The 22353-nt window shown below is 37.8% G+C and overlaps 4 protein-coding genes and 1 long non-coding RNA gene across 10 annotated transcripts; 3 read left to right on the plus strand and 2 right to left on the minus strand.

Annotated features, from left to right (window-relative positions):
• The first annotated feature begins 964 nt into the window (after nt 1-964).
• Nucleotides 965-7029, plus strand: LOC140771939 (cyclin-dependent kinase F-3). Of its 4 annotated transcripts, none has more exons than XM_073113785.1 (18): nt 965-1102; nt 1980-2346; nt 2428-2506; nt 2688-2756; nt 2877-2966; nt 3140-3278; nt 3359-3461; nt 3550-3602; nt 3753-3819; nt 4390-4498; nt 4668-4733; nt 4845-4913; nt 4998-5058; nt 5153-5260; nt 5666-5700; nt 5844-5889; nt 6460-6547; nt 6641-7029. In XM_073113785.1, the coding sequence occupies exons 2-18, from the start codon at nt 2321-2323 to the stop codon at nt 6783-6785; spliced, it is 1353 nt and encodes a 450-aa protein (XP_072969886.1). In that variant the 5' UTR covers nt 965-1102; nt 1980-2320; the 3' UTR covers nt 6786-7029. The 4 variants fall into 4 exon arrangements, 3 of the variants coding, with proteins under 3 accessions (XP_072969886.1, XP_072969887.1, XP_072969888.1); XM_073113786.1 differs by having other exon boundaries at nt 2088-2346; XM_073113787.1 differs by having other exon boundaries at nt 1073-1197; nt 2088-2346.
• Nucleotides 7030-8945: 1916 nt separating this feature from the next.
• On the minus strand, nt 8946-13821 carry LOC140771867 (uncharacterized). Of its 3 annotated transcripts, XR_012106223.1 has the most exons (4): nt 12791-13821; nt 10037-11330; nt 9325-9949; nt 8946-9236 (listed from the first exon to the last, which is right to left on the minus strand). XR_012106223.1 is itself a non-coding variant. In XM_073113645.1 (3 exons), the coding sequence occupies exons 1-3, from the start codon at nt 12866-12868 to the stop codon at nt 9447-9449; spliced, it is 1875 nt and encodes a 624-aa protein (XP_072969746.1). In that variant the 5' UTR covers nt 12869-13821; the 3' UTR covers nt 8946-9446. The 3 variants fall into 3 exon arrangements, 2 of the variants coding, with proteins under 2 accessions (XP_072969746.1, XP_072969748.1); XM_073113645.1 differs by having other exon boundaries at nt 8946-9949; XM_073113647.1 differs by having other exon boundaries at nt 8946-9931; nt 12791-13820.
• Nucleotides 13822-15354: 1533 nt separating this feature from the next.
• On the minus strand, nt 15355-17796 carry LOC140772625 (GTP cyclohydrolase 1-like). Its single transcript, XM_073114784.1, has 2 exons — nt 17432-17796; nt 15355-16886 (listed from the first exon to the last, which is right to left on the minus strand). Exons 1-2 carry the CDS (start codon nt 17619-17621, stop codon nt 15631-15633), a joined length of 1446 nt encoding a protein of 481 aa, XP_072970885.1. The 5' UTR covers nt 17622-17796; the 3' UTR covers nt 15355-15630.
• Nucleotides 17797-18104: 308 nt separating this feature from the next.
• LOC140772196 (uncharacterized) lies at nt 18105-19876 on the plus strand. The gene is made up of 3 exons (XR_012106264.1): nt 18105-18434; nt 19257-19387; nt 19494-19876. It is a non-coding gene; the product is annotated as an uncharacterized lncRNA (long non-coding RNA).
• A 1464-nt stretch (nt 19877-21340) lies between these two features.
• LOC140772267 (CRIB domain-containing protein RIC4-like) lies at nt 21341-22265 on the plus strand. Its single transcript, XM_073114251.1, has 2 exons — nt 21341-21623; nt 21698-22265. Exons 1-2 carry the CDS (start codon nt 21494-21496, stop codon nt 22078-22080), a joined length of 513 nt encoding a protein of 170 aa, XP_072970352.1. The 5' UTR covers nt 21341-21493; the 3' UTR covers nt 22081-22265.
• The last annotated feature ends 88 nt before the right edge of the window (nt 22266-22353 follow it).

A 22353-nucleotide genomic window follows, 5' to 3' on the forward strand; every position in this document is an offset into this window, starting at 1 on the left:
ACCAAATCTTCTCCTCTCCCTCAAATAAGATTTTACTTTGCTCATCCATCCACCATAGATGACGTGGCGATACCTTACTGGCTGCACAAAAGTGGGACACCATCCTATTTGCAAATAGATTTCACTTATACATTGGGTTTTTTACATGATTGCTTGTTGCGATGTGGTCCAAATACACACAAAGGAGAGAGGAAAAGAGGGAAGGTTGAACACTTGTGTGGAGGTGGGGCCTACCAGAAAAGCTCAAGCATATCCATCCAATATGACAAAGCATATCCCTGGGGTCCACACTGCTTTATTTATTTTTAATTCAAAGCATTTGAATGGTTTAATCCTAATGATTTCTCAATAAATCATTTCATTATTAGAGAAACTACTATGACAAAGCTACAAGTTTTTGACAGATTCTTTTTAGTGGTGGATCTAAAGCAATTTTTAGGGATAAACGGCTATTTAATTTACAATTAAATTTATTTTTTGAGTTGTATACTTGTCTTCGAACCAAGTATTACTATGATAAAATTGAGGGGTTACCTACTACACCCTAATATTTTAAAATTTTGGATTGATTGGTTATTCAACGAGAACAAAGATTCAAATAATTTGAAAACAAAAATATGATGTTTTGAATTTTGATATTCTCAATGGCAAATATGTAAATCTATGAAAATTAGATGGTCTGTTTTGAATTTTGATATTCTCAATGGCAAATATGTAAATCTATGAAAATTAGATGGTCCCCGTTTCTAATTCATCCGTCGTTAACAGCCATTGGCTCGTCCATCGCTACGCCCAACTGCCGTCCACTGCCTAGGGAAACGACGCCGTTACTCTCCGATAATGACGATAATGCCCTCCCTCTACCTTATCCACAACGCCATTCACCAGTCTTACCAATGGGACACCTTCGTCATTTTAGTTTCCTAGAGGAGCGTTATAGGAAGTAAATCGAAGTATTTCATTGGTTTTTTTATATATATTTTTCTGTTTGGGACTCCTCGCTTCTCTCTCTTTAACGCTCTCCTCTGTCTTTTAGATCGAAGAAATTTCTCATCCCCCTTCTTAGAAGGATCGCCCTCCGATCGCTAGAATTGCCTCAATGGTGAATGGATTCTCTCGTTGTCTCTTATTCTTCTTTGATCTCTTTGAATATATTGGATCGTTCGTTTTTTGACGGGTTCACACTCGATCAATATTGTATGTGAAGTTTTCCTTTTGATTCTCTCTTGTTGGGTTAAAATGATCATATTGTTATTCTTTATTGTGATTTCATATCAGTTTCTTAATTGCAAGAAGATATTGTTTCGATTGAGATAAATTTCTTGTGCAAGATTGTTTTCGAGGAATCAAGGAAAAAAAAAGGAAGGTCCTTTTTATTATTATTTTTTTGTAAAACAATGAGTTGGCTTTTTTTTCCTTTTCTTGCTTGCGTAATTGATTAGTCGAATGCTGTTGGCTTCTTGGCATCCTTTGTTGTCTTTCTTCCAAGTAAAGAGTATATGCATATGGGTTGAGGATGATTGATCTGGATTGGAGGCTTGTGCTTTTTAATTTTGCTTGTGGTAGGTGTGACATTTTAGGTGTTCTTACAAAACAAGCGATCTTTTAAGTGAACTGATTCCTTTATGTGGATTAATCTGGAAATAGATAACTTGGTCAGTTAGCAAATCAGGGTAACTATTAGGTCGGCTATAAGTTGGCCAGATAGTGCTAATTCCGTAGAAAATTTAAAAGGAATGATTATTTCTTAGCATCATAACATGTAATTAATTTGGAGTTCTCTTTTGGAATTTATTGAAGAAGGTGACTAGAAGCATTCTAGATTGCTTGGCATATAGCAGTACGATCATTTGCCCATATTAGACATATCCATGTTAGATTCAGTTAGCGGAAAATATCAACATGATTTATGAGTTTTGATTATTGAATGGTAAATTTTTTGTAGATTCTTATATTATCTTCTTGTTTGCACTTTGCAGTTTAGTTACCCAGATTATTACATCTGGCTGACTTAGGTTGAAGCTGATTTACAGTTAGTTTCTGGCCAAAACTCAAATTAGTTTAATTCTTCATCTTGCTGGATGCAGATGAAAATACTTAATTGAGGCTTACAGGAGCTATATTAAGCATGTCGATCATATACTGGATGATGCTTAATCACTCATATCATGAGACTAGAAATTTATTGAGTTCTATACCTTTCGTTCTATCAAATATCAGCGCATGTGACTTGGAAGTTTGTAAGACACATCAAAAAGGTCATCTAGAGGCTCTCCTTTGGCGTTCTTCAGTAGTTCAGTGAGACTGTTACAAAATTGTCATGGTAAAAGTTCAAACCATGGAAAGGTGGGCAAGATATTGTTTTGTCATATTCTAAAATGTTGTTGGGTAGGGCCTACCTTCAGTTGTTTCTTAACTGTTTTGTAGGTATGCTATTCTAAAGGAGATTGGAGATGGAACATGTGGAAGTGTTTACAAAGCACTTAATCTTGAAACAAACGAGATTGTAAGTATGAAATTCATTAAGTTGTAGAGAAGCTAGTCCAATGCGTGGCCTTTGAGTTATCACTTGATTGATGTTGTTGTAGGAATCTTAAACTGTTAAGAAAGAGATCCTTTTATAAACTCTATTGGACAGATAACCTGTTTGTTAAATGGTTATTAGATCATACATGTATTTATTGTAGGTTGCCATCAAGAAAATGAAGAGAAAATTCTATTTTTGGGAGGAATGCATGAATCTACGTGAAGTCAAGGTTCGTGATCTATCTTAAGCTTTTCATGGAAGTTCTTTGCCATGAAAAGCTCTTTGCCCTGAACTCATCGCCTATTTCTTTTTCTGCAAGTACACTAAAGAAAATACAATCCTTTTGCAGTCCCTCCGAAAACTGAATCACCAAAATATTATCAAGTTGAAGGAGATAGTAAGGGAAAACCATGAGTTGTTCTTTATTTTTGAGCACATGGTAAGTACTTGGGGTGTTTTTAATACTTTGTTTTCATGAAATTGAAGCAATTAACACTTTTTGGATGTTGTTCAGGTGTTCTTGATATGTGATACCAAGTTTATGCTTTTTTTAATGATATCTTCCATTGTGAGACCTAAACTTTTTTTGACATTCTGGATATATGTGCACAGGAATATAATCTGTATCAAATAATGAGAGACCGACGATCTTCTTTTTCTGAAAGGGAGATACGGAACTTTATGTCACAAGTACTGCAAGGACTTGCTTATATGCACAAAAATGGATATTTTCATCGTGATCTGAAACCTGGTAATTGATTTGGAATAGCTTATTTGAAGTTGATAGTTCTCTTAATCAAACTCTTATTGAAGTACTTTATGCTTGTCTAGAGAATTTGTTGGTGACAAATGACATCATTAAGATTGCTGACTTTGGACTGGCAAGGGAATTAGATTCAAGACCTCCTTATACAGAATATGTTTCTACAAGATGGTGAGTTAAATTGAGATAATATACCAAATTATATTCTTGTAGTGATAGTAGATACTGAATATCTAATGGATGAATGTCCTCTGTGAAGGTATCGAGCACCGGAGGTCTTGTTGCATTCATCATTGTACACCCCTGCAATTGGTAACTACTCTCTTGCTTGGGCTCTTGTTTGTATTTATCTTCTTTTCTTGTATTTTTATTCGTCATTGTACTTTGGGTGCTTTTTTAAAGTTTTTTAATTTTATTTTTTGTGATGCAATCGTTAACAGCCAGATTTTTTTTTTTTTGCAGACATGTGGGCAATTGGTGCTATTCTTGCTGAACTGTTTACATTGTCTCCACTTTTCCCTGGTGAAAGGTAAACAATTAGACCACTATAGTTTATAATATGCATATCCCAACATTATAACTTAAGTTATAAATGCTAAATACATGTTCATTTAATTTACGTAATGAATCTATTAATACCTTGCTATGGATGTTTTACCCTTATTCTTGTTGGATATACACTATATTATTAATATGACAATTGCTTGGTTCTTCGATGATTTCTGTCATGGAAACAATGGTTCTCCTTTTCTTTTAGTGTGATGGCTGTCTACAACTCTACTATATGATGAAGCCTATATACAATTTTTCTCGAACATGGTATCCCATTGCATTAACTGTAACATAACTATCAATATTTCTTTAATGGAATAACCTATTCTTCATGGAAGTAAAGTATTTTGTAAAACAGCCTGTCTTCTTGGTGACAATAGTTTTACGTCTTTTTCATATCTTAGGACCTACCAGAAACCTATCATGATATGTTTATGTGTTGCCCAAATCTGAATCATCAATTACTTTCTGCTATTAAACGTTGATATGCTTTCTATACATCAATTTGTACTTTTAATCATTTCCTAATCTTCTAGTTTCATTTCAGTGAAACAGATCAACTATACAAAATATGCTGTGTGCTTGGAACTCCCGATGCCACAATTTGGCCAGAGGGGATGGAACTTCCACAATCAAGAAATTTTAAGTTCCTCCAGGTGGATTGCATCACTAGCATCTTCCCTATTATTCATTATTTTCAATAAAGAATGGAACTTCAAAAGCTCAATAATTTTGAGTTCCTCTAAGAAGTGGAAGGCATCACACTAGCAATTTGAGAGTTTATTTGTTATTTTCAGTTATTCTAACTCTTTTGTTTTATAAAAGATTCCACCAGCCAATCTATCAGAGATTATTCCCAATGCTAGCTTGGAAGCAATTGATTTGATCCTGGTATGCTCCTGAGTACACTTTTTTTTTTCACTTTCTTAACCAATTTTCTGTCAGTAACAGAATTTTCTACTGATTTGTGGTTATTTTGTCATTTCATGGATAATTCCACAGCAACTCTGTTCCTGGGACCCACACAGGAGGCCAACTGCTGAGCAGTCACTCCAGCATCCCTTTTTCCATGTACTAATTTGCACATTTGTTTTTCTTTTATTTTGTTGTTTTTAGCTGAGATACCTCTTACCTACTTGTACACGTTTGGATTAGGTGGGGTCATGGGTTCCAGGTCCTCTCCAGGATCCCTTTTATCCAAAGATAAACCAAACAGGTGAGCTTTGGTCCGCATTAGTTTACATAGAACATATGTTACCTGAGGTATATATTTATCTTGCTGGAGTAATAAGTTAAAACCACCATCTCAGGAGCACAGCCAAGACTCGAACTGAATTTATGGGATTTTGGTACTGAATCAGATAATGACTGCTTTCTTGGATTAACTCTGGGCATCAAGCCTAGTGTTTCAGATATAGGTACTATCCAACATTTCTTAATTTCTTTTCCCTTTTTTCTTCCTTTTACATGGACCCACCTATAACTTAGCTGATGAGATGAATTTTGATAGACAGATGTAGGGCAAAAAGCTAATTGGTTAAATGAGCTATGTCAATTAAACTCTTTTTGGATGCTCCTAAGATTTCTATCATTGCATGATGGATCAAGATTGATTTGACCTTACGCAAATGCCTCTCTATTTTTAAAAATAATAATACCTTAAAATTGCTTGTTGAGGTTAGACCTTTGTTCTTAGGAAAAACATAGCATTGGTAGATGTTTTATTCATGTTCTTTTCTGATAGAGGTTTTACTTTATCTAGTTAGTCTCTTGATGTCCCAGAATTATGTATGTAGCTTTCCAACGTGCTCTTTTATTTGCAGATGCTGTTAACCATGTATCACACAATTCGAGAGAGGTGAGTTGGTGGTGGATACATATGCATGCATGCTCACATTTATGATTGCGGAAAACATCTTTTTTGTGTATATTTGAACACATGCAAACTTCTGCATGTTTCCTCTACTAGTATCATGAAGGCCACAATCTTTTGACCTGCAGGAATCTCTATTCTGCTCGGGCTATCAGGACCACGCCACGCAATCAGGTTATTTTTATCTCTTCTTTATGAACCCTGAGTGTAACTCTTATAAACAGTTGGCACTTCATTTTTATCTCTTCTTTACATAGTCCATTTTTCTAAGATGATTTGCTTGTCCTTACTGATCTATCAAATGTATGCCCTCTTGTTTGAATTATGAAAAATACATGTTATAGTTGTTATGGTTGAGCATGTATGTTCGCTAAAAGCATTGTCAAATAGCCACCACTTGAATTTTTCCCTCGGCAACAGTTTTAATAAACTTGGGAGCTATTGATGTCAGTCACACATAGGTTCATAGGGCTATTATCATGCATTAGAGCTTCCTGTTATGGCTCAGGTGGTAAAGACTTTTTGCAGACATTATTCTTTCCAAACTACTGCTGAACGCAATTGTTAGTGAAAGTTTCAGTTATTAACTCATTTGGTGTACCCTCTCAGGCATACTATACTGTTCAAGCTGGTTGGCATGGTGTTTTACTTCATTATGTTTTACAGTCTTTACGAAGATATATCTATTTGTTCTGATTAGAGTTTATACAAGATCTCTCATGTGTTGTCCCCTTACAATTGCAGTGTTTTGGCCTTTCATATCTTCGGATAATAACATGAATGATGTACCAGCATCAATCTCATCTTGGTCACCAGCATACATGGCCAACAGGTAACCGCTAGTATCAACAGTTCACATTTATTTGATACTAAATCATTGATCAATCTCCTCTCAGCTTACATGTTATATTTTCTTTCTTTTAAGGCAAGCCTTCCTACCGACTGTCGGGTTATCAGCTACCTCGCCTTTCAATATGTCCTCCCTGCAGCCGAATTTATTAGAGAACCATTCATTTGGATCACTGATGCCCTTATCCTCACCCATTCGGCAGGTTAATTTTTTTGAGTAAATACAATTATTAATCCACACCCTTTAGTTGTTTTTGTTTTTCCTTTTTCTTTACAATTTAATTTTATGACCATATTTGAGATGGTCAAATAAGCGGCTCATTAGTTGTGATAACTGTACATTACCTTCCTTTCTTCTTTTTTTCTACTTTTTAATTGGAGAACCATTCCACGGATGGTTAACATCTTGTACATACTTGTTGGATGACTTTTGAATCAATGATAGATGAAGAAGTCTATCTTGAACCGTATGAGTGCATATTTATTCTGCATTACTGTTTGTTGTATTAAATGTTCTAACCAAAGGGATACTCCAGTGCTAAATTGTGGCTTTCCCCTCTCAACCTTCAATAACAAAGAAGGCGAATATTTGGAGAATTTCCCCCAAAAAAATTATTTCAAAATAAAATCCAAACCAAGCCAAATGAGCTTATTAACTTTTAAACACAATAACTAGTCTATGTGCGAATACGAAATAAGCGATGAACTTGTCGAAGCTCCCAAGCTATTAACCCTAGCTATTAAAAAGAAGAGTTTTTGTTACAAATCAGATCTAGACCATCGAAAATAATAAAATTATGAAAATTTAGATAGCGTAGCCTTAGGATTCTAATAGCTCTAGTTCCATTTCATTTGGAGGTTGGGATGAAAAGTTAAGGTGGTAATTAAAGTTTGAAAGAATTTAAGGTTTTACGGTTATAATCTACTCTTAGAAAAATAACGATGATCTAACGACTATGGTAAAAGATAACAAGATAAGTAATGCAAAGTAAATAAACTTAACTCAATATTCATTCCATGATAATCAATTAGGGCTGCACTCTATGTATTTATAGAGATTAACCCTAGACCGACTTTCATTAGAATTGCTTTATTAGCTTATATTAAAGATAAACATAACTTAGAGATAACCATGACTTAGTTAGATTAGCTTTCCTTACCTTTGTTGAATAAATCTTTTTAAATCCGAAGAAGTTGTAAGTTTGTAGGTTAGCGATCAGTTGGTTTGATATTGTTCTGTTTTTTCTAAAACTGCGTAGAGCTGAATTTAACTAATTAAATAAATTTTAATATAGTAAGACTCTAACTAAACCAAATAAGCAAATAAAATAATTAGACTTAATTTATTAAGTCTAATATCTCTATGATGTGATCTGATTTGACGTAGATGGCATCAGTTTTTAATGTGATTTTGTGATCCAATTTGATGTGTATGGGAAAATAAAGCTTGAATTTTTTTAGCTATATTCTTTTACGCCTCCACTCCCAATCTTGACTCCATATGATTCCCCAGCTTTAATCTATAACTAAAATCCAATCCAGGCAGAAAAACTTAAGATCAAGATAGACTCTATAATGACATCACCACTTTCACTATTATCTATTTACATTGAACTAAGATCAATTTAATTATTTTTTATCTTTTATTTCAATTATCAGAATCAACCACCATCTTATCTTAAAATTTTATCCCAACACTTATTCCAATAAGAAATTAGAATATTTCTTACTCCAGAATAAAATACTTATTGTATCCCATTCCTAATCGTTTCTTATTCCGCAACCAAACTGTCAAACGTGTCACCTCCCAACCACGTGTCCCAATCTGCATAAATCTCCCTACCACGGGCAGGTGACACGCGGAGATCTACACAGAATATTGATTTAGTCGTTCATGTGCTGTCCTCCCAAATTTGGCCACGCGGCCCCTCAACCATGGCAGTCAAAGTAAACGTCGACTCTTTACCGAGCGGTCTCAAAGAAGCCACGTCGGCAGCTGCCGTAAACGTAACAGTAACGTACGGCGGACGCCCATGGGCTAAAATTTAGAAAACAGGGGCATTTTCGTAATTTCCCACCGGCCTCTCCTCTGCGCCTATTTAAAGTCTCTCTCTCTCTGTCTCTCTCCATCAAGTGTGAACATCTCTAGTATACAAAGAGAGAGAGAGGGTATTTTGTAGCAGAAAAATATACAACCTCAAAGCACAAGCTGGTGTTTGATGTCTCCACTTGAAACCTTAGGATGCCATTTTCAGATGAACCACATCAAATGACAAAAAGGGAAGGGGTTTATGAATGAATTATAAAGGAAAACAATAAAAAAACTTGATCTGAGAGACGAAGAAAATAAAAGATATGAATAAATTATAGTACCACTATCCTTTTCTTCCCTTCCAGTTTCTTCTTCCCCTCTAATTTTACAGTTTGGTATAATATACACAGAGCAAAATCATGTGGCAGTGCAGAAAGTCCTACTACTCAATTTCTTAATGCATAACACCTAATAGGATCTACTAATTTCCTATTCCAAGTTGTAGCCATTTTTGGAAGAGATGAATCCGATTCTTCCTAAAATGACTCATCAAGTTGGGAATCAACAAAGGAAAGAAGGCCGCCGTATCGACTAACAAAAGTTCTTGAGGATAGCCTAGCTACTTCACTGGGAGGATACACTGAGAAATAGGAGTTATCTAGGAGTCAAAGAAGGATCTAAGAAATAACCTTAGTATATTCTAGGACCTACAGAGTCCAAGCTCGTACCTGAAAGAGCAGCTGTAGCAAGTAAAGGCAGCAATACAAAACAGGCCATCTAACTCGCAATGCTGCTTCCTTTGGTGAATTCAGGATCAGCATTTCAATAGCACAACGAGAATGTCAGGGTATCAAAAAGGAATCACATAAGGCAAAGCAATAACATCTGCTGACTCGACGTGTAGTGCCTCATCCCACACCTGGGGTATTCCGTCGGGCTCAAGCTTTGACTCAGGCTTTGGCCGAAGTTGACCTCTGATAAACAGCCACTCCTGGTCATCAGGTTCCGGCCATTCTTCCATTTTAGGAACAGAGTACACTTGGGTGAGATACTTGGAATCCGGGTGAGGTGGTCTCACAGAAACTTCACCATTCCCACTAGCGACTGCAGAAACCGGATGCCTCAATTCAGCCGGAGGTCGCTGAGCTTCTGGAATGCCATTTGTCTTCTTTTCCTTATTATCTAGGAGCTTTTCTGTCTTAACATTAAATATGGCATCCGGTTTGACAGAAGAACATGGTGCAGGGACATGATATGGCAGCAATGTTCTACCATTCTCCACAGGAAGGTTGGAGGGGGTCATTCTTGGGAACTTGGTAGGCCGCATATCATGTTCTGTATTACATTGCAAATCTAAAAATATAAAATTGAAATGAAAAGGTATACCTATGAATGGGATTCTACAAAACTCAGTAAATATGGTAACCATGTGTAACTCACCATGGAGTAATCCATTTGTCTCAAAGTCCTTCCTCTTCTTGACATTTGCATCACTACCAGAATTTTTTCCATCATCATTATGATGGGCTATGGGTTTTATATTTAGACCATTTGTCTGATTGCTTCTAGGGTTGTCTCTCAATTCATTGTGTTCTTTGTGCTTGGTCTCACTTTTCCCCTTTATTTTCTCCTCTTTTTTTTTCTTCTTAAGTTTGTGTTTATCTTTTCTCTTTTTCTTCTCATCCTGATGCCTATTACTGTCCTTTTCCCTCCTTCCTTCATCTGTTTCTCTTTCTTTGCCTGTTTCCTTACCTTGAATTGCTCTACCAGCATTCTTCTCCACATACTGTGCCATAGCATCATTTCGTCCATGCTCCATGAGCAGAAGCATCCTGTTACCATTTTCCTTTTCCTTCTCCATTGCATTTGTAGGGCGTATGTCCTCAATTTTCCTCTGAATAGAACTGGAAAACCTTTCTGCTGGTTGACCGATTCCATCATTTGTTCTTTGCACAGCACCACCTGGATTTGTGATAATTTTGTTATGCATGCCTCTCTCTGTCCCTGCCGCAGTTGGAGACCATGGCTTTCTTTGTGTAGAACCAGTAGGTATATGTGCTGATTGACCTGCTCCTCCATTTCGTCTTTGCCCTGTTGTGATTGTGACTGCCGTTTCAGAACCCAGCCCCTCACTTTTCTTTTGAGCTGAAATACTGGCATTGCTAATCTGTTGTCGCACCTCATCATTCCTTCTTTCTGCAGTACTAACAGAGCTCGGAACCATTTTGTTGGCTGTAATCTTTTCCCTCTCTGCGGCAGGTCCAGCCCGCAATTCATCAAGGCTTCTTTCAAGATGTGTACTGATGGAGTTAGGGACCATCTTATTGATTGTGACACTTTTCTTCTCCATCGTAGGTGCAGCACTGAAGCCCTCAAGGCTTCTTTCAACCATGCCAAAGTTCTCGACCAGTTGGTTGGCTGCCCCCTTTTCCTCTCTAATCCTTCTACCCAACTCCTCCATAAATTTAAAATCTTTACTTTCCTTAGCGATCCAGTTGCTCTCCCCAAACCTTTCTTCATGATGATTTTCGGTCTGTTTTCTATTTCTTTCTTCTGATGTCCTGCTTTTATCCTTATCCCTATCCTTGTCCTTTTTCTTGTCTCTGCGCTTTTCTTTCCGATCTTTCTTCTCTTTGTGCTTGTCTTTACTCCGGTCTTTGTCCCTCTTTTGTTTGCCTTCTTTTCTTTCTTTATCTCTCTTCTCCTTTTTATGTTTCTTCTCTTTGTGCTTCTCCTAAAAAGGTTAATACATTTGAGAGTTATAAACAATTTGATCACAAAGCTCATAGAATAACCATGATAGGAAAAGTAAGACATAAATAACATATTCTACAAACAGGACAAAGAAAAAAGAGAACATGGAAAGATCAAAACCAGAAGACAACCCATGGAAGTTGAATTCGCACCACCCAATAATCCCACAAACAAAGCCTCAAGCCTTGGACATCTACATATAGCAGATCCATAATCTACTACCAAGAAGGCGTAAGAGATGGAAAGACAACGAAGCAGAGACAAAAACATGGAGATGGAAAGAGATTAAGTGCAAGAGGGCACTTGGAACAACTAGATGCAAACTAGGGTCCTCAGAAGTTCATAAGTACAAGAAGCTGCCATCAAAACTAGCACTATCAAAAGAACCACTGGGTCTCACCATTCAGACTAATGAAGCATCTCAATTAGACAAACAGAAGATGTATTAACAAGAATTTCTCCCACTCAGTAATCAATAAGTAAACTTCCATAGTGACATGATATAAAATAGTAAAGCTCTAGAAAAGGCAAAACCCTGGATCTTTAACCAAAGAGTAAGATGAAACAATCCAAGAAATATGCAAATAGAAAGCCAAAATATTCTAATTCCTTAAAGATTGTACTGGTCTGGCATGTCTAGCAAAATCTGATGAACCATAGTGTAAATGGATCTGCAAATCTCAAATCAATAAATACCTCTATAATACAAGAATGAACTCTCTTCATATGCATCCATGACTCAAAACGTGTTCTTCATAAATTTTATCCAGCTTCAGTAAAAACCAATTCTTATAAATGGAGTATACTCAAAAAGATATAATGTCCAAGTGAATTCTCTTTTTAGAAGTTCATCCAATTAATATAGGACGCACAGAAGAGCAGAATATTTTTCAACGATCCTGAAGGCTTACAATTTTAAACCAGTGAGTTTATCTCAGAAAAGGGTGCTTGAAAACACTGTTGCCACCTTACGTACCCTAAACCTGCAATTAACATGATTCTCTCAACTCAAGATATTCCCACCATTTAAAGCATCAATCATATCAAACCATCAAACCTATAGGCGAGAGGGAAGTATTCCTTTGTGACAAATGTTTAAAAGGTCATAGCTAAAACTGCATAACTCATGGAGCAGTATAAAAATGAAAGTATTTCTGAGTTAAAATGAAAATGCATCTATATGGTAAAGCAAGTTATCATTATTGTGATAATTTGGGTAAGCAGACTGAGAATCCCGAAAGCTTTCAAACAACAAAGGAATATCTTGGCCATCAAGTGTCAGATCAGAAAATATGTCTTATCTTCGTAAATTTGCAATGCACCCAAAAAAACCAAAATAAAAATGTCATGCACATCAGGAACTCTCTTAAACAGTCAAGAGAATGAATCTATGACGCTAAACAGGATTGATAATGTATATAAAACTTATAGAAGTTGAACCTTTTCTAATAAATCTACTCGTTCACTTGTTGTCCTCTTTTCATATCCTGGTGGCGGAAATGGGAAGCAGCGAGACATAGCTCGGAAGCCCTGGACCAGCTAAAGCTCTCACTTTCCAGTACAGCAGTTCCAGGAAGGGAACAGACTGCCAGCCATACACTTGCCCATGCACCATGTCCTCACACTCATTGCCAGCTTCAGAACCTTCCCATTATCTAATTTTGCCACCGAGAAAAGCCAAGCAATAATCCCAAAACTCTCGCACCTTAGAGAAACTTTTGCTATGACAAGGCTAAAATATTTCAAAGAATAATCCAATCCCAATGTTATCTGACTTCAATAAATTGGAATCATCAATAAAGTTGCCCCACCTTGCAACACCACCAGATACCAAGATCTCTATTTTTAACAATAACATCACCCCCTCCTCAAACTCTAAGAATCCAACAGAAACACATCACTTGAAGAGGCTGTGCGGAAATTGGAATGAAACGCAGTTGGCTCTTAAACTGCAGTCCTCTTCCATTCTCAAAAGCTCCCTAGAGACTCCCACCGAGCTCAAAATTCCTCGATCGCAATAAAGGAACTCTCTTGATCTATTAGACCGAACCCTAACGAGCCCAAACCAACCCTGCCCACGTAGAAAGGAGAGAAACCCAACTCAAAAAAAGATGGCAAGAAACTCAAATTCCGGACCAAAGGCGAGACGGGCCAACGAGATTGGAGGAGAATGGGGCTCAAAAGATCAAATTTTGATTTGGGTACGAAAGATTTCCCTCAATCTACCTCTTACAATCTTCGGAATAGCTCTATTCCTCTTCTGGATTACATATCCCTATAGAAAATCTCTATGGGATGAGAACTTATTCTGCTTGCTTTTGAGGGGGAAGGTTTGTTCTTCTACGGAAGTTGTACGCAGGAGGAGAGGGAGAGAGAGAGGAAGGAGGAAGAGGTGAGAAAGCTGCGGCCCCCTTTTCGTCTCTCTCTACCAAAAGAAAACCCAAAGGGGCAAGAGAGAGAGAGAGAAGGGCGAGGAGGAGCTCAGGGTGGGGTATATATAGAAAGCTGTGGTCAAAAAGGAAAGCTTATTACTGTTTAATTATTTGGCATGCCATTAATTTAGCCTTGTAATGGAGAGCTAAGAGGCTGGGTGTGATATTTAACAGAATGGGAAAAAGAAAAAAGAAAAAAAAGAGGAAGATATTACCAAAAATCTATTACCAAAAAAGAAGAAGAAGGAAGAATGAAGAAGAATTGAATAAAAAAAAAGAGGGGGAATAATTCTATCAGCACCAACAAAAAGCCTCCACAAATTTCATCCACTTGCCTCGGCTCCCAAGATCTGAACTTGGGATTATTTTTTTATTGTTAATTTTCTAGAATTAATGAGTCGAGTTGAGAATAGTTTAGGTTTGGTTTGAGCTCATGCTTTAGATATTTTTAAGTTTTTCTTTTTCAATCCTTCTAATGGTATATCAGATGCATGGGCTCTGCATTTCCTCAGATACATTTGTCGTGAACTCATCTTCCATTTACCACCAAGATAAGAAACAAACAGGATCAATAGAAACATCCAACAATTACTCCATAATGGTATCAACAACAATAAAAGCCTGCAGAAATATCATCACTCACACTATTATCTACTATTCTGGTTTTCTCTTCTTTTTCATTTTTAACTTTTGGTGTTGTGTAATAAAAAACTGAAAAAGAAATGAAATTACTGTTGTTGGTGTTAGCACCTTATCACATACTTCTGAAATCTTTTCCAATGTAACACTGGCAAATCTTTTATCAGTGAATTTTACGATGTTCTATATATCGGTTTCGGAAATAAGATCGATTGTTTGAGAAATTCTTTTCGAAAGTTTTGGATTGGAAATCAACTAATCTGTTTCAGCAACAAGGATCAGGACTTCAATCAATGGTTTTCAATTAAAGCATGTGCCACATGATGCTAGGTTGTATCTGCTTATACTTGATTATATGATTAAGGTTGATCCACCTCAAGAGCGAAAAAGAGAGGAAGAGAAACGAATTATACTTTATGTTCTAGGCATCAGCCAACTGCTTGAAAATCCAGGGGAAGCATGCAATCTTGAAGAGTTCAATCTCTTCATAATTAGCAACAGCATCCATTTGCAAAAGCTTGCTCACTAATAATACAAACTATGCAAAGAACAGAAATTACTTATATGAGGTAATATACCAAAGAACATGTAATATATTGTTAGACACATAACAAGGTCTATCCATCTATTTCTCTCTCATACAATGAAATAATGTGCATAGACAAAGTACTACATGTTAGTAACAATTTGATTCAAACAGTCACAAAATCTGAGTCATATAATACAATATTCGATACAAGTCGAGTATAGTATTAAACAATATGTCCTTAATACTAATTTGCTCTCTCAAATGCATAGAAATCAAATGAATTCAGTAATAAATGAATATAATAGAGATTCGGTTATCTTAAATAGTTGATACTAAAGTATTCTTTGAAGCCATTTTTTTAAAAAAAAATGAATATAAATAAGTGAATATATGACAATAAAGTACAATTTGAACTCTTTTTACTCCATTATCTTTAATAATGTATGGATTCTAATTATTCTTTGGCTTAAAATCTGTAAAAAAATTCATATTCAAAGCATAATTTTCTTAACAATAAATTGAAAAAGGAATCTGAAATCTCGTTGTGAGTTCTTTATAACTCACAGACTATGGAGTATAACCATTTCTGCCACTATTCTGATGCCACATTCTGTACGCTGAGGCAGCTTCTTGATTGTATTAAAAAAGAAATCCAAGAATACCCCATTAGTGGAACAATGTCATCTTCCTGAGGCAGTACCAGTTGAGATTGCCTCCAAAAACAGTGACTTAGCTGCAGGATCAGTTGAGAACTGACCCATAACTGCGATAGTGACAGTACTGCTTCCCACCTTCTTGATCCCTCTTGATATCATGCACATGTGAGCGGCTTCGATGACAACCATTACTCCTCTACTAAAAATAGAATAGACTGCTTCTGCTATCTGTCTTGTAAACCTCTCCTGCACTTGGAGCTTGCAGCTATAGAAATGAACCAATGACTGCAGTACTGTGCGCTCAATTCCTTCACCTTCTTCCTCATAAAAGTAGCCTATATGGACTACTCCATGGAATGGCAGAAGATGATGCTCACATAGAGAACAGAAAGGCAGACTTAGCTCTGAATATATCCCACTTCTACCAATTGCAACCTCTCCACTATCATTAGCCTGCAATTTAACTTTACCAACATTGAGATCACTCAGCTTCATTTGCAGATTAGAGGTCTTGAAGTTCATCAGCCACTGCACATAACGGTATGGTGTGCCCACTAGTTCCGCTCTCAAGGGGTCCTCACCAAGAGACTGAAGAACAGAAGCTGCTGCAGAAACCATAGCAGGGTAAGTAGACCCTGACTTTGAAGAGATCCTACCATTGGTAAAGTTCCTCCTGCTACGGCCATTGCATAAGGACAACTCAGGAGATCTTGCTGGGCACCAGGAATGAGCAACCGAAAGGTGTTCATTGCCTTTTTCAAAGTTTATATCCCTCAGATTGAGAAGAGTCAAGAAATCATCCCAGAAAGAGCTAATATTTCCATCTTCAAACACTCCAGCACATGACGAGAATGAAGCTTGAGCCCAACCTTGCATGTCCCATTTGGATGGACTCATTGCATCAGGATTGCACCTAAGAGCATCTGGAAGCTGGATGTGCCAACACTGAAGAGCAACAGCCACACCTGCTGGTTTAATGCTACTGTGAAGTGCAGAACAGACTTCATCAGCCAGTCTTTTTGGGTCTTGCAACCTCTTGGCGAAGACATCAGTAACTCTCGAAAGCTTGCTTAAGCCGACAACCCGTTGCCCTGACGGAACATAACCGATGTGGCAGTGGACACGAAATGGAAGCAAGCAAGACTCGCAAAATGAAAACAGATTGATGTCGCGAACAATGACAAGTCCTCCAGCTCCTCCTGCATAACCCTGCCCATCTTTAAGACCAGCTTCTGTAAACAGAGCACCTTGCACGATATCCTTTGCCTTCTGTCTGTAACCTAAAAAAAATATTACACTGGTGTAATCATACTGTCAAAATTTTCTCTTATTATCATCCATAAAACTCTATAGAAATTTTCTGCTAAATGGATTTTAACCAAGCTGATTCATATTGCTTGTCATGTCTATCTTGATTTTAAGTTCAGTATTCAAAAGCAACTTCCTAATTATACTCATCGTCTATTTATATTCCTCTTCTACCTGTTCTTTTTTTTTTTTTTTTGGCATCATCTGAGTACCGGCAACAAGCATGTGACCAAGCAAAATTATCTAACAACAGGCGAACAAAGAAAAGAGCTTTAAATCGATCGTCAATGGATTGGATTTTAGTGATAGGTTAAAGCAGGGGAGGTATTTGAAGTCAAGATTGGTAGTGAGATATAAAAGTATAGCTAAATATCCGATCTTTTTTTCTCTTCCGACGCATATCAAATTGTATCACAAAATCACATAAAAACTCCTTTTTTGTATAAGATCAATACATCTGAATATCTGAGCAAATGAACAAAAAAAAAAAAAAATGAAGTATAAAGATAGAACCGACCACTAGTTCCCTCCCTAAATGCCTTGGCGACTCTTTGCGGCGTTCGACAAAGCCCTTCTCTTTCATGATCCTCCCCCAATCCCTGCAGTAACACCTTCACGGCCTCCTCGATTGCCCGAGTTGACTCGGCCTCGGCCTCGGCCTCGAGCTCACCCTCCTCCTCCATCTCCTCCTCGAGAGCTGCTCCCATAGACACCGAAGAGAAGGCCAGGGGTAGAGATTAGAGATTAGAGATTAGGGAGAGAAGGATGGGTTTGGATTTGGAAGGAGAGCCACGGAAATGGAGGGATGGAGTTGCTCCTCGCGAAGTGTGGATCAACTCTGTGATTTTCTGATGCGAAGGCTTTTACTACTCAAAAAACGACCAAATAATTCTCCCAAACTATAGATCAACTTGAATGATGCATGTAAATGACTAAACTACCCCTATTCTTCGATATTAGCACTTAATTTATATCCTGTTGTAGTACTTATACTATTAACACAATTATTATAGTTGAAAAATTCTCAATTGATGATTATGTAAAAAGAACCTTGAAAAATAATTTTATTTGTTAAAAGTAAAATAGTAGTGTCTTCTCTAAACAAGAGTTTTGGGCCGGGCCGGGCCGAGCTGGGTTTGGGCTCAGGAAGTATATAAACCCTAGCAGAGCTCTTCTAAACCATCAAAGTTTGAGACTTTCCGAGCAATGCAACCCCACTTCCACCACCACCGCCACCACCACCACCACCCAATTCCGTTCACTCGCACCCTGCTCCTACACCTATGCCGTTGTTGCTACCAACCTCTCTTACTTTCTCCTCTCCACCACCACCACCATCACCATCACCATCACGATCACCACCAACAGCAGCACACAGGATTACTTCACTTTCCCCAACTTCCACCATGTGGGTTCCCTTCACAATCTCCCAAGGATCCATGTCCGGTTCCTACTGGACTTGGAAAATTCGAGACCTTTGAGGTCTCAGAGGCCAGAGGAAACGATTCTTCTGCGATCGGGTATGTAATCGTTCTGTTGGATTGAGTAGTTCCTTTTCAATGTTAGTTGGGTCTCTTGAAACTTTATGTGAACTTGATGCCGTAAACTCCATATGATCTGTGTTTGAAGAATTGCATTACGAATATGAGCTAAGACGTATAAAATATTTTAAGGAATTATTCTATTTGCAACTTCGACATCAGAAGTTGCCAAGTACTACTCACAAGCTTGATAATAAAGCCGTCGCTATCAACTTTGATACTCCAACGTAGTGTTACTTTTCTGAATTGTTGCAAGCTCACATCAATGTTCTTGTACTCCAAAGGGCCAAGATATAGAAGACTTAAAGGAAGTAACTTCAATGTATGCTTTTGTTTGGTCAGTGGAACCGTGAGAACTCTTAGCTCGAGAAATTCAGCTGGATAGGTTGTCATCTTCCCATCTTTCAATCACCACATATATAATGCTTGTTTTCACCACCTTCACTTTCCTTATCAAGATGATGCATATTAGATCTCCGCTATTTACGATGATGCTAAGTGCTGCCATTTGTTAGGCAAGTTCCACAATTGTCTTTAAGATATAACTCTTTGAGTGCATGATCTTCTTATCTTCAAGAGCGAGTTGGATCCTCCCTGGATCCTGATTTTGATTTGAAGATGAGTGTCTTGCCTAGGTAAGGCCCAGGAGAAATTTGGTCACTAGAAGTATATTGGGTAGTATATACTTTTTGAAAATTTCATTTCCCTTCTCCAGAAGGGCATCGATATAGAAGTACGTTGGGTCGTAAAGCAACTGATTTTCCTATCACATAAAGATGTAACTGACTTTTCTTTCAGCAGGTTACAACAGCAAGAGTTGAAAGAGGTTGAGGAACTAGGACTAGAAGAAGAAGAAGAAGAAGAAGAAGTGTTTGTTTTGACAGATGAGTGGATGGAGTTTTTTGCAAATTCTGAGGCTAAAAGGAGATTAGGTCTCTCTCTCTCTCTCTCTCTCTCTCTCTCTGTCTGTGGACATACAAATAAAGAGAATCATCTCCCTTTCTCTAATAACAAATTTTTTATGCTTCTATTTTGCAGCTAAGCAGCAGAAAAAGAAGAGTGGCAAATAATGACAAGCTATACAGTGAGGTCCTTATTCTTACGACTACCTCTTGATGCTCATGCTTTAGCCAATCAGGAGAAACAGGTTTCTGACCGTTAGCCATTAATGCCTTGATCTGCAGCTGAGAATCAGAAAACTGGAGGGATTACCTATAACTGTTGTAAGATTAGGTCCGAAGTTCTCTTTTGGATGTCATCACCTCAGCAAGAACATGTCTGTTAAAATGAGTTTTGATGTGAATTAATCCATTTTCATGGGTCCTCTTGGTTTCTGTATTTTGCTTAAAACAAGCTTTTGGTGCCCTCATTTGTAGCAGTCACACCACTGAAATGAATAATAAATGACATGATTAGCTTTAAATGCAGTTATCTTATATGTTGGTGAAAAACGATAACTTTTTTAGCTTTTCTGCTTCCCTTGAATTGCAAGTGAGCATCTATTAATCATTTGTCAGAGGCTATGTAATAGTGTGTTATGCATCAAGCAGCAGTCCTCAGCTCTTAAATGTATGCAGATCCAAACGGACGGATAGATAGTTCTCCGTCTCCGGATCCGGATACATATCAGGTGCACTACTATTGAGGAAGAATTCTAAGTTTACATCCAATATCGGAAAGTCAGTGGCTAGAAACATTACATTGCAGACTCCAAAGTTACTGAGATAACTTTGAAGTGTATCCTTTAAGGAAAATATATTTGATCATATTAGCTTCTATCATCGAATAAGCTTTTATTGACTCTCACGGCTAGTTCTCCTGGCCTCCAAGGTTTTTCTTTTTAATGGCAGTTCTTCAAGCTCATACAATAAGTTTTCATCAGCCTTTGCTGTTGTAGTAATTCGTCGGGCTGTAATGAAGTAGAAGGAAAGGTGAATCACAATAGTGAAGGCATGCTTGTGTATTGGGATTTCATCTCGCTACTTTAATGGAGTCATGTGTACCATCACTAGAAGATTGAGCTTGGATTCTGCATGCTGTCAATACTTCTTCAGGTCACTGCAAACAGAGAATTTAAGTCAAGGTCATATAGCTAATATGTGAGGAGTGGAATATAGTATATGAACCCATAGAACTCATAAGATCAAAAATTTAATCAGGATATCTTTTGCAAATCATTAATAATTGTAAAGAGGAGAAAAGAAGAATAATTATTTGAGGACTAAATTGTGGATTTATAGAAATAGAACAGCGTCTTCTCTGTTTCTCTCCACTTCTCTCTACTTTTTTAAGGAAAAAGAAGAGACTCCTGAAAGCTCCAATTTCACTCAATTTCTCTTAATTTTTGTTCTCAACTCCTCTCTTTGATTCTCTGCATCTACTCAGATAATAGACAATTGTTTAACCCAGTATGAAGACAATATAATTGCGGAGTCCCCATCTTGTAGTACTTTATCTAGTATTAGTGCTGTAGATTGCTTCCAATTCACTCTCGAATGGAAGTAGTTGGAAGATAGAGAGAAGAAGAAAAAAGGCAAACATGGAAGGGTTCTAAAGCCTTGATGCTTGGTTCTCAAGTGATATAAACACTTTAGATGAGCCTGCAAGATAAGAAGGCATCTGTAGGAGAGCCTCTGGAATAGCCAAAAATTAGCAGTTGGTGAGCTCAGTCTGGCCTACAAATTTGAACTTGTAATCAGTATACAGGTAGGTACCAACCCAACCAACCCAACCCAACTCAACCCACTCCATCACACCACTCTCTCTCTCTCTCTCTCTCTCTCTCTCTCTCTCTCTCTCTCTCTCTCTCTCTCTCTCTCTCTCTCTATCTCTCTCACCAAACTTGGCTAAGTCCTGTGTAATATACCCTGGAATAATTCACACTTGATGACAAAGCCAACATCCCCCCAATATAACAAACCCACTTGCCAATTCATTTCTTTCATGCTCATAACCACCCTTACCCCTTTTCTCACCTCTCTCTACTCTCCTTTTCTCACACCCCTTATACTCCTCTTCCCTCTTCCCTTCATGAAGCCATGAGAGAAAGGCGCATGGATAGGTTTGTGGTCCTCCCCTTCTCAGTAGGTTGCGTGTCTCAGTCAAGCGTCGCCGTTGTCGACACACAAGCAAAGAAATCTCATGCACAACCAATCTCACTACTATCAAGTATATACATTCATATCCTCTCCTTCGTATGTCATGTTAGAATTCCTTCTTATGTTGTTATGTTTATGGTGAAGGTGGAGAAGGAGAGAGGCAAGGCGGCGCGAAGCCGCGGCTTCTCGCATTTCCGAAGCCTAACATCTCTGCAGGGCTGCAGAAGTTGATCAGGAGCTTCAAGAGCAGCTTCTCCCAGTTGTTTGTAATCTATGAAGAGGATGAAGAGGAGAGGGAGATGGAGATTGGTCTCCCAACTGATGTGCAACATGTGGGTCATATTGGATGGGATGGATTCAACAATGTGAGCAGCACGAAGAGATGGGATAGAGGTACTCCAGAGCTGCTCTCTTTCCCCTCCCTCTCCATGAGGCAGCTTGAGCTGGCCATAGCAGCTCAAGGTCATGGTGGTGGCCCGCAACACCTCTTCCATGGTCCCCTTGGGCTTGGCCATGGTGGGGTGTAGATCCTTTGTTCTTTCTATTGAGTTCTTGTTTGCTACTTGCTATCTCTCTCTCTTGGTTATGGTGATGAGGACTGAGGAGTGCATGCATGTGAACTTGTATAGAGCTTTTGTTTCGATATGGTACCTTTTAGCACTTTCATATTAGCCTACTGTATACATGTGAACTTGGATTTTATGAATAAGAGAAAATTATTGAGACTTGTGAACCCCTCAATTTCATCATGCATATAAGTCACAGGTTCTGCTTCATGGAAGAGTATCTTCATAAAATTG

Source organism: Typha angustifolia, chromosome 12, assembly GCF_048772165.1.
Source record: "Typha angustifolia cultivar Huaian chromosome 12, ASM4877216v1, whole genome shotgun sequence".
NCBI classification, from domain to species: Eukaryota; Viridiplantae; Streptophyta; class Magnoliopsida; order Poales; family Typhaceae; genus Typha; species Typha angustifolia.